Below are 12,390 nucleotides of genomic sequence, written 5' to 3' on the forward strand. Positions count from 1 at the left end.
CTTTTCTTCATTTAAAGAATCCTTCTCTCAAAAGCACAATGAGATACCTATCACTTCACGCCCTGAAGAATGACTAGTATCAAAAAGAAAACAAGGGGAGCCTGGGGTGGCTCAGTTGGTTAAGCGTCCGACTTCAGCCCAGGTCATGATCTCACGGTTCATGGATTCAAGCCCCGTGTCAGGCTCTGTGCTGACAGCTAGCTCAGAGCCTGGAATCTGTTTCAGATTCTATATCTCCCTCTCTCTCTGACCCTACCCTGCTCATGCTGTCTCTCTCTCAGAAATTTAAAAAAAAAAAAAAAAGAAAACAAGTGTTGGTGAGGATGTGGAGAAAAGGAAACCCTTATGCACTGCTGGGGGGAATGTAAGTTGGGGCAACCACTGTGGGAAACAGTATGGACATTCCTCCAAAAATTAAAAGCAAACTACTGTGTGATCCAGCAATTCTGCTTCTGGGTATATATCCAGGGGAAAATAAAACACTACCTCAAAAATACAGCTGTACCCCTCATGTCCACTGCAGCATTATTTACCATAGTCAAGAGACAGAAACAACCTGAGTGTCCATTAATGGATGAATGAAGAAAAAGTAGTGTGTGCATGTGCGAGTGTGTACACCTCCTGACACACACACAATGGAATATTATCCAGCCACAAGGAAGATGGAAAGCAATCCTGCCATTTGCAACAATATGCATGGACCCTGAGGACATTATGCTAAGTGAAACGGGTTAGAGAAAATCAAACAGTATATGGTCTCACACATATGGGGAATCAACAAAAAAACCCAAGCTCATAGATACAAAGAACATGTTGGTGGTTGCCTGAAGTGGGGGGGGTGGGGGTGGGGGAGAGCGGTGGGAGGGGGTGTAGACGGCATTATGGGTGAAGGGAAACAAAAGGTACAAACTTTCAGTTATAAGACAATTAAGCAATGGGGATGTAACGTCCAACATGGTGACGATAGTTATACTGAATTATGTGTTAGAAAGTTACTAAGAGTAAATCTTAAAGGTTCTCATCACAGGTATAAATACCAACTGTGTGACGTGAAGGATGTTACCTGTATGAAAAAGGGAAGCCCTACACTAGGTACAGGGCCTTTTCACAGGACAACTGAGATGACTGTGGGGAAATTTTCGAATCTTCATCGACAACTCTTCTGATCAGGCAAGCGAATGGACAATGGAGCTGGTCCGGAGGCCCCGCCTCAGACAGTGATGTCACCAAAACCCCCGACCCCTTGCTCCAGCTGTCACCCTATCAATGCAAGGACACTGAGAGCAGAGCTGCGGACTCCTGCTCGAAGTCTCCTTTTCAGCATCTCACGTACATACGGTCAAAGCAACACCCGTTAGCATGCAAACAACCCAGGAGCAGGATTATCTGGTATTTCAAAAATGACTTTGTAAGACACAAAGCTTTCAATTACAAAGTTATTTATTGAAAAATATTCTCTCCTAATTCTGATTCCATATCAAATTAAACACGGAGTGATGTCACACAGCAGTAACCGATCAGCCCCATTTGTAGAGGATGACAAAGGTCTCGTTAGTTCACTAGTATGTTCTACTTACTAGTGGAGCACAAACCCAACTCACTCCTCCAGAAAAGATAAATGTAACTGGTATACTTCACACCAAAATACCCTTAAAAAGCCTGTCTTCATATTTAGTTAAAGATTCCTCTAATATAAGATGATACTTGCTTTAAAGAGCATCCAAGTAATGCTTTGGATTTTCCTTTCCTGCAAAATTCAAGGAAAACACGATTGTTTGGAAGTTTCTTTGTTGCTGACAAAGAACCATCTGAGGCTCTTTGTGTTTCTATTCTTCCACTCTTCGTGTTTCCAGTGGTTAAAACATGCTGGAAACACCACTTACAGAAACTAGAAAAGCCACAGAGATCCCAGAGCTCAAAAGAGAGTTTCTGACAGATTTTGAAGTTTACAAAAACTTCAAATTAATGTACAGGATATGGGGATTTAAAAAATGACTTTTAGAAACACATACCCTCAAAGGAAACCCTTTAGTACTTTTTAGCATTGAACACTTGGGGCAAGAACTAGTCTCTCTTTCAATGGTTCAAGTAGTCAGTCTTTTCTCAACAGTTTCTTGATAAGCGACAAACCTTCTCAAATTCATCTTCACATTGTCGAGAACGCACAGCTGATCAGGGCTGTATTTACCTCTCCCTTCTTTTCGTATCTGCCAAAAAATCATATGTGATTTGATATGTATTACTAATTCCGTTAGATAAGAGAGCATTTGATTTTGGGTGTATTTATTTTCAGAAAAAAGAACTGCTAGAATATGGTGAAAGATTTTCACTCTCCAGCGTAAACGAATACAGTGTGTGAGTCATAAAGATAAAGAAAGATTATGCACCTTTTAAACAGTAGTTATGAAAATGAATTGTGGAGTTCAAAAGAATAAGTTTTATGGTATGTGAACCAGGCTTCACCTGCAGTCTAGAGCAGCGGTTCTGAAATTTTAGCATGCAACAGTATCACCTGGAAGGCTTGTTAAAAAAACACAGGGCACCTGGGTGGCTCAGTTGGTTAAATGTTCGACTTTGGCTCAGGTCGTAATCTCATGGTTCATGAGTTCAAGCCCCACATTGGGGTCTGCTTGGGATTCTCTCTCCCCAACTTGGATGCATTCTCTATAAATACATACATACATCCTTAAAAAAACAAAACAAAAACAGATGGGTGGGCCCATCCACAGTTTCTGATTTTCAGCAGGTTTGGACTTGGGTCTGGGAATTTGCATTTGTAACAAATTACCAGGTGATTACAATGCTGCTGATCACAGGGCAATTTTGAGAGGCGCTGCCCTAGAGAAGTTCTTTAGTAAAATGCATAGTATAGTGGGTTTTTTTTTTAACGTTTATTTATTTATTTTGAGAGAGAGAGAACATGTGCACATGCGCAGGAGAGGGGCAGAGAGAGAGGAAAACAGAGAATCCCAAGCGGACTCTACACTGTCAGTGCAGAGCCCAGTGCAGAGATCAAGCCCACAATCCCATGTAGAATCGTGACCTGAGCCAAATATCAAGAGTTGAATGCACTTCACTGAAGGAGCCACCCAGGCGCCCCTGAGCATTTGCCTCAGGTCCTGATCTCACGGCTCCTGAGACCCAGCTGCACTGGGCTCTGAGCTGACAGCACAGAGCCTGCTTGAGATTCTCTGTCTCTTTTCTCTCTTTGCCTCTCCCCATGCTGGCGCATGCTCGCTCTCTCTCTCAAAATAAAAAAATAAACATAAAAAAAAAAGAAAATATCTTTAGGAGCACCTGGGTGGCGCAGTCAGTTAAGCATCTGACTTTGGCTCAGGTCATGACCTCAAGGTTTGGGAGCTGGAGCCCTACATTGAGCTCTGTGCTGAGTGTGGAGCCTACTTGGGATTCTCTCTCCCCCTCTCTCAGCCCCTCCCCCAATCACTCTCTCTCTCTCTCAAAATAAAATATATATAAAAAGAGATGGATGTTCAACCAACAGAGCCACCCAGATGCCCCTTTTATAGTGTTTAAATGCAACTTGGGGCTAAATATATACCGAACACTCTTTAATGCACCTGTAGCTTCATTCCCGGAGGAGCTTCATATGAAAAACTACAGGCTGCTCTTCCGGCTAACAAAGAAATTTCATTAGGGCTTTATACCTTTGAGAAAAGAAAAACAATTAAACATCATTACAGAGCAATGCATATTAAGTAGGAAAATTAATCAGAACAGAGGTTAGGGCTTATTTTGCTGGTTCAGAGTTCATAGAACTCCTCTCTACGCATTGGTCTCTGCAGTTTGAAGGCTTTCCTTGCAGCTGCAAGCATATAGGGGCTGTTTTCTCCTTACCTTGCAGACTCCTCTCTCAGAAGTTTCAAGGCCCAGTACCCTTTAAGAACAATTGGACACCCACCTCACACTGGTATGGAAATATCTCTAGGACACAGTGTTACGTGAAAACACACTGGATTGCAAATATATTAGACTACGGTTTGGATAACCAAGGGGGAAATACTAATGCACATCTGTCTTTATGTGGAGAAACATCCCTCAATGTGGTTACTAATGAGGCAGAAAATAGGGGAGAACAAAACCTCTCACTGCTTAAAAAACAGACAAACATGGGTGAAGAGGGTCAAAAGGCACAAACTTCCAGTTACAAGATAAATAAGTCACGGAGATGTCATGTTCAGCCTGGTGACTATAGTTAGCAACTCTGGTCATCCATTTGGAAGTTACTATGAGCACAGAGCTTAAAAGTTCTCATCACAAGGAAAAAAAACTGCAACTGTGTGATGTGATGGATGTTAACTAAACTCATCATAGTATTTCCCTATATATTCATGTACCAAATCATTATGCTGAACACCTAAAACTAGTATGATGTTATAGGTCAGCTGTATCTCAATTAAAAAGGCCCAACAACCCAGGAAACAAAAAGCCTACAGGCCTGAACTAAGGGTAAACTGTTCAGTTTTGTGTCCCCAGACTTAAGTTACCTACTGGTGAATCTTAACTGAATAAATGTCAGCCATTATTACTACATTTTAAATACATGATGCTGAAACATAAGAATGTTAATAACAAACCAATAAGGATACTCTTAAACCAACACTGACTCTAGATGTAACTATGACATAGAACATGCACAGTGCGTGTTGCTATTTTTCTTCTCTTCTGCAAAATTATTTTTTATGCCTCAAAAGAACTTCAGAAAATTTAAGTTATTAGACATATAGAATCGGCTTTGGCTCAAGTGGTTATTTCACAGTTATTAAATTATTAGACATATAATCATATTCTCCTAAAAGTTATCATGGAGGTCTCCTCGAGAACTGAATTCTGCATTAGAAGCCTGTTAGATAAAAGAAATACATATTGGAAAACAACAAAAGCAAGCTCATTTTTCATCAAAACCTCTATTCTCTTGACAAAGATTTTAAAGCAATTGTTTAATTTAAAATCTAAAAGCAAAAAATACAAGTATTTTTATTTCTCAAAATGACACCATTTAGAAATGGAGATTTTGTATTTATTTTTATTATTATTATTATTATTGGGGCGCCTGGGTGGCTTAGTCGGTTAAGCGTCCGACTTTCGCTTAGGTCATGATCTCGCGGTTCGTGGGTTCGAGCCCCGCGTTGGGCTCTGTGCTGACTGCCAGCTCAGAGCCTGGAGCCTGTTTCAGAGTCTGTGACTCCCTCTCTCTCTGACCCTCCCCTGCTCACGCTGTCTCTCTCTCTCCTAGAAATAAATAAAACATTAAAAAAAAAAATTTTATTATTATTATTATTATTTTTTTTTTAAGTAACTCTCTACCCAACATGGGGCTCGAACCCATAACCCTGAGATCAAGAGTTGCATGCTTCACAGACTGAGACAGTTGGGCACTCCCAGAAATGGAGATTTAGATAAGTGGAGATGGTAAACCTAAACTTGTAGACATGTGATTCAAGGCTGTTTTCAAAATTCCTGGTTGCAGTGTGCTTGGGTGGCTCAGTAGGTTGAGTGTCCAATTTTTCATCTCGGCTCAGGTCACAATCTCACAGTTCACTGTGAGCTCAGAGCATGCTTGGGATTCTCTCTCTCTCTGCCCCTCCTCTGCCCTCTCTCTTTCTCTCTCTCTCTCAAATAAATAAAACTTAAAAGAAATTTTTTTTAAATTCCTGGTGGTCTTCAAATTTTTGAAAATTACTTTTTAACTCAAAGTTAGCTTTGACGCTTCTATTGAAACAAAAAAATAAAAGGGGGACGCCCGGGTGGCTCAGTCAGTTAAGCGTCCAGCTCAGGTCATGATCTCACGGTTTGTGGGTTTTAGTGCCACATCAGGCTCTGCACTGTAAGTGCTTGGGATTCTGTCTCTCTCTCTCTCTCTGTCCCTCCCCTGCTCGTGTGCTCTGTCTCTATCTCAAAATAAATACACCTAAGCAAACAAATAAGTGGGCCAATGAAGGCAGCTGCATTCTCCACAGAGGACCAGCCTGGACCCTGCCCATTTTCCAGAGCACCAAAGGGAACTACTCATAACGTGGAAATCAAGCTGTAATGAATTACCTCTGATGATATAAAGTAAATTTACAACGTACATGAAAGTGTTTTTGTAGGCTACAGACTGCAGAGCTTCTACATGAGCACTGTTAGCACAACTGAACTGCTGTGGAAAGGGGACCTGCCCACCCCTGTCTGGCCCACGTCACAGTGATTCAACAGAATGGACGGAGCTCTGACTCAGCCAACAAGCATTCTGCAGTTCTGGGGCTAAAGTGCTCTGTGAATCACCGTGCCTGCGTGAAGGGAACTACACACACACCCTTCTCGTAGGACGTAGGATGTAGAGACCTAAGCATTTTTTAAAAAATATTTTGTTTTTTATTTATTTTTTTTTAGACAGAGAGAGACAGAGCATGAGTGGGGGAGGGACAGAGAGAGAGGGAGGCATAGAATCTGAAACAGGCTCCAGGTTCTGAGCTGTCAACACAGAACCCAACACAGGGCTCAAACCCATGAACCGTAAGATCATGACCCGAGCTGAAGTCGGACACTTAACTGACTGAGCCACCCAGGTGCCCCAAGACCTACGCATTTCTAAACAAAGCAGCTATATACCTTCATTTTGAAGACTGGCTGGAATTCTTTCAGAGCAGATAACAACTTAATTTGAATTGAGGCTCTTTCAGCTTCTTTACCATCTGCGAAAACATCGAAGAGGGCATCCAAGGCTTCCCCAGCCACCACGAGGGAGGGGTCTTTGGTGGCAACCTCAAGCAGAAAGCACCCAATGGTCTGGAGAAAACAAAACACACTGTTACTGTCCAGTATTCCAACCTCAGTTTCCACAGTTGGTACTAACTTTGAACGTGGCAACAATTCACACATGGTCTTTAAAAACTTAGAAATGCGAGAAACAAATTATAACTTTGAGGGGAGCCTGGGTGGCTCAGTTGGTTAAGCGTCTGACTTTGGCTCAGGTCATGATCTCATGGTTCATGGGTTCAAGCCCCGCGTCGGGCTCTGTGCTGATGGCTCAGAGCCTGGAGCCTGCTTTGGATTCTGTCTCCCTCTCTCTCTGCCCCTTCCCCACTCACTCTCTGTCTCTGTCTCTCAAAATAAAGACAGAAAAAAAATTTTTTTAAATAAATAAATATATAAAACTTTGCCTGTTGGTTGGGCTTCCAACTCTTGATTTTGGCTCCAAGTCATGATCTCACGGTTTCGTGAGTTTGCTACCAACCCCCCGTCCTGCTCATGCTTTATTTTAAAATAAACAAACTTAAAATAATTTTTAAAAAAACTATGAAAGAACTAAAAATTAAAGACTTCACATATATTTATAAACACATCAAGTATAATATAAACTAGATAACTTAAGTTTACATTCCTAAATAAAATAAATTAAAATCCATAAATGATCACATTAGCTTTGGAAATTAATTTTTCCCCATCTCCCTCAAGAAACCTTTTCCCATCATGTCAAAATGCAGATAAATATCTGTAACCAAAAAAAAGTGTGTCCCTGCAATGAACTTTAACACCCATCCATACTTTGACAATTAGCTGGCTAATGAACAGGCCATTCCCAATCTGTGAAGAATTGTTCAAAAGTAAACTTGTTTTGGCTGCTCTCCTTCACCCTTCATGACTTAAGGGTGATGTGCACATCTGGTACTATCGGCGGGAGACTGGAAATGCTAAGAATAGAGAGTCCAAACTCCAGCTATGACGTAAATAACAGCCTGACTCTTGGACAGTTCATTACCTACTCTGGGCCTCAATTTTCTTATCTGAATTAAAGTAATCTAGATAACCTTCAGGATAGTGTTTAGATTCAATATTCTATAATAAAATATGAAACACACAGTATTACCTAGGAAGTAGTCTTATTAAAAAGATTAGCCTGAATCTGAATCTAATCTAACCTTAAGATCTAACCTCCAGTTTGCAGAAAGTACAGACAATAAAAGAACAAGCTTAACACCCCAAGGAAGCAATTAGACAGATCCAGAAGGTTGGATGCTATGAGACAACAGACCCCAGGAACTGATGGAAAAAACAGGTGGTGGTAGGGGTGCCTGCAGACTCGCCTAGTACAGGGTGTGACTCTTGATCTCAGGGTTTTGAGTTCAAACCCCACGATGGATATAGAGGTTACATTAAAAAAAAAAACAAAAAAAACAAAAACAGGTGGTGGAAGGGGAGAAGTTTCCAGATTAAGAGAGGCTTAGAAGATCCAAATCCAAACATAACATGTAGACTTCACTTACATCCTGGTTTAAACAAATTATCCATAAATAGATGTTTTTGGAACCGAAAACATCTGAACATAGACCATGTACAAGACGTATTAAACAACGACTGTCGGGCGCCTGGGCAGCTCAGTCGGTTTAGTGTCCGACTTCAGCTCAGGTCATGATCTCATGGTTCATGGGTTTGGGTCCCGCGTGGGGCTGTGCTGCCAGCTTAGAACCTGGAGCCTGCTTCCGATTCTGTGTCTCCTCCTCTCTCTGCCCCTCCCCACTCATGCTCTGTCGGTCTTTCAATAATAAATAAATGTAAAAGAAATTTAAAAAAAACCCACAATGACTATTGATTGTATAAGGCCTGATAATGGTAGTTATGTCAGAAACTGTCCCTATTTTTTTTTTAATATTTTTTATTTATTTCTAGGAGAGAGAGAGAGACAGCGTGAGCAGGGGAGGGTCAGAGAGAGAGAGGGAGATACAGACTCTGAAATTGGCTCCAGGGTCTGAGCTGGCATCAGCACAGAGCCCAACGCAGGGCTCGAACCCACCAACCGTGAGATCATGACCTAAGCGAAAGTCAGACGCTTAACCGACTAAGCCACCCAGGCGCCCCAGAAACTGTCCCTATTTTTAAGACATGCACATTGAGCCAACAGGGGAAAATACCATGATGCCTTTAATACGAAGCCTTAAGATATTAAAAACAAAAATTTTTTAAGGGGCCCCATGTCAGGCTCTGTGCTGACAGCTCAGAGCCCTGGAGCTGCTTTGGATTCTGTGTCTCCCCCTCTCTCTGCCCCTCACCCATTCAGGCTCTGTCTCTCTCTCTCTCAAAATAAAGAAACATTTTTAAAAGATGAGTCATGGTTGTAAAGTTCTTAGCAACTTAAGTACTTCCCAACAAATGGTTTACTACCCATGAATTAGTAATCAATACTTCAGCAATTATTACTACAGTGAAGGGTAATTTTACTGTCACTGTCCTTTCAGTTACTAGAGATGCTATGTCTGTAGCAGCTAGTTCCTGAGCGTCTGGGCAGAGATGAAGTGCCGGAAGCACATATGCTGAGCGGGTTCCTAGGGTGCTTGCTGCTTAGAATGTGTGCAGTGGTATTAGAGCGGACCGTGCGGGCCTGTTCAGAATGCACATCACTGGGCGTGCTAGAAACCTGGCAAGTCGTTCCCTCATCAGTAGGAGAATGTGCACATACTTTATGCAATAGCAGAAGCAGAGGCACCTGACACAATGCTGAACTGGCCTTTCACTGAAGACAAATTTATTTCTGAGAAAGTTATCTCTGGAATAAAGTTAAATGGCAAAATGCAACTCAACTTTTCAAGTACCTATCTAATTCATGTAGTCAGATCAAACCAAATTCAAAGGGCATATTTTAATAATGTACCTTAGTAACTAGCAAATTCTTGATAGGATTTCTTCTCATGATGTCCATCGGTAAAAATCCCACATGGGGGCTCTTGGCTGGCTTAGTTGGTTGAGTGTCTGACTCTTGATTTCAGCTCAGGTCATGATCTTACCATCGTGAGGTTGAGCCCCTCATTATGCTCTGCACTGGGCATGGAGCCTGCTTGGGATTCTCTCTCCCTCTGCCCATCCCCCACTCACTTGCTCTCCCTCTCTCTCTTAGAAAAATTAAAAAAAAAATCCACACCAACAATTACCCGATTTCTAATGATTTAACATTTTACATTAGAAGTATATTGTTTTACCTTAAGAGTTTCCAGTGTTCCATCTTCTTTGGCGAGGACGCTGCCCGTGATCCCTAAAATACTAACGACGTTGACTCTCACTCCTGTATTACCACTCTGGATGCCGGCTGTGCACAGTGTCATCAGCTGATCGGGAGTCATGCACTGTTGAAAAGCAAGAAGAGAGTATTTATGGTATTAAACTGGACCAATTCCAACAGCATGCGCAACAGGGCCGACAGGAGCATCAACAACAGAGTAAGTTATTACTTATCTAATCGCTCCTGAAAACAGCTGGTATTCTTGGACTAAGATGAGGCCTGTTCATGCCACTGTCATTACTCAAACTACCATAGCTGTATGACTATAAGAGGGGCTTCATGGGGCGCCTGGGTGGCTCAGTCGGTGAAGCATCCAACTTTGGCTCAGGTCATGATCGCCATGGTTCATGGGTTCGAGCCCCGCATCAGGATCTGTGCTGACTAGCTCAGAGCCTGGAGCCTGCTTCAGATTCTGTGTCTCCCTCTCTCTCTGACCCTCCCCTGTTCACGCTGTCTCTCTCTCAGAAATAAATAAAACATTAAAATATAAAAATTTTTTTAAAAAAAGAGGGGCTTCATTTCCTGTTAGTTTCATTTGAAGAAGACTTTTGGTCAGATGTATGCAGACTAAAGAGATTTGGATTTCTTTGTAACATTAATCATAAAAAATGTCTTGAAAATGTAAATAAAATCACATAGTTTTAATAAAAACTGGCTGAATCTATACAAGAATTTACCCTGAGATGTATGTGTTACCGTAAATTATCAGAGATTGTAAAAACTATGAAATTATATAGTGCTTCTGCCGTGTAGTGAGAATTTTCATTTTAGGATCATCTGAACACACATGTGGACATAAGTATCACAAGAGAATTCGAATATCATGTTGCCAGGCTATCACCTGAGAGGAGCAGCCCAGCATGGTAACTAAGGGCTTCGGATTTGGAATCTGACACCCTGAATTCACATCCTGGCTCCGCTCCCTACCGCTTAGCTTAGCAATCCTATGCAAGAAACTTCACCCCACTAAGTTCTCCGTTTCCCCATGAGTTGTGCAGGGACAGTAATCACCATGCAGAGTTGCTAAGAGGATTAAATAGTGCATATAAAAATGCACACACACACAAAATACTGAACAGGTTTTTTTAATGTTCATTTATTGATTTTCAGAGAGCTGGAGGGGAAGAGAGCAAGGGAGAGAGAGAAAATCCAGAGGGAATCCCAAGTGGGCTCTGCACTGATAGTGCAGAGCCTGACGTGGGTCCTGACCCCACAATCTGTGACATCGTGACCTAAGCTGAAATGAAGAAGTCAGTCGACCGAGCCGCCCAGGTGCCCCAAGACACTGAACAGTTCTGAGTCAAGTTCATTTCTGAATTATCTGCACTGCTTCTGCCTGATCTAAAGGAAATAGCTAATAGGCTCAGGTCTCTTAGAAAACACTCTAATGGACGCAAGCCCACCAACCACAGGACTGTTCACAACCAGAGCAAAGCTGCCGTGCATGATGAAGGCGTGCTGCTTTACTGCCAGCACGACTCACAAACGTTAAGCTGCACAGTGTGCACAAACCTACAGTAGAGAACCAGACAGGAGAGCAGGACAGCCGTACTCTGGTCTTAATGCCGTCACTCAGCACCTCTAGTCTCTGGTCTCCTTTCTTGGTAAAGCATTAGGGGGCCAAGGTCTTCCAGTTCTCACATTCCATGCTCATGCCCAATACACAGCCAAACTGAAAATTTATGGTCTGAATATATATGAATGCCTAGACATTAACTGAGCATGAGCTGGGAGAAATTCTCTTTAAACATCAGACTGATCCAATAAGCTACTGCTGAGGATCATGGAAAATCAGTAAAAATACTTTCTATTTCTATAGGCCCTACAGTGTAGGGTTTTCTAATCCTCTCTCCATTATTATCATTCCCATTTCAAAGAAACTAAGGGTCAAAAGTTATGTTCTTGAAAGAAAATTCTCAAATATACAAAGAAAAAAAAATTAAGGATTATAGAGACTAACAGCACATAGTGTATTTGGCAGTAAAGCACCAGAGACCTTCTCCTTACACTGTGGACCAAGATAAAGTGTGGGAAGCACCGCTCCAGGGTGTGGCCATGGATGGAAGGGGGAAGGCAGACAAGATGGCAAGGGAAAGAGAGGTCCAAGAACTTCAAAGCAGGGTCACTGGGAGGGAGCATCTGTGTGGATCCTGAAGTAATCTAGATTCACGACAGGATGACCAAAGAGTAGTAACACCCAAGAGCAGGAACCTTTAAGGAACAAAGGTTGCCCAGGGCACCCTACGGATGGCTATAACCAAGAGAAGTGGGTGGTATGGTCTAATGACATGTTAACCAAAATTGGAAGATTTTAGAAAGGAAGGAGCAAGGATGGT

General features: G+C 42.0%; 1 protein-coding gene across 4 annotated transcripts in view; it reads right to left on the reverse strand.

Moving 5' to 3' along the window:
- Window positions 1-1,438: 1,438 nt before the first annotated feature.
- The window catches only part of HEATR3 (HEAT repeat containing 3), a 40,276-nt gene continuing 29,324 nt past the window's right edge, over window positions 1,439-12,390 (reverse strand). For all 4 annotated transcript variants that reach the window (XM_039242330.1, XM_039242315.1, XM_039242323.1 and 1 more), the window contains 3 exons: window positions 9,975-10,118; window positions 6,613-6,789; window positions 1,439-2,207 (listed from right to left, as the gene is read on the reverse strand). In XM_039242330.1, coding sequence (XP_039098261.1) covers window positions 2,085-2,207; window positions 6,613-6,789; window positions 9,975-10,118 — 444 coding nt within the window. In that variant the 3' untranslated portion in view covers window positions 1,439-2,084. The remainder of the gene's footprint in view (window positions 2,208-6,612; window positions 6,790-9,974; window positions 10,119-12,390) is intronic.

The sequence above is a fragment of the Hyaena hyaena genome, unplaced genomic scaffold, assembly GCF_003009895.1.
Source record: "Hyaena hyaena isolate Hyena2069 unplaced genomic scaffold, ASM300989v1 scaffold_7, whole genome shotgun sequence".
Taxonomy (NCBI): Eukaryota; Metazoa; Chordata; class Mammalia; order Carnivora; family Hyaenidae; genus Hyaena; species Hyaena hyaena.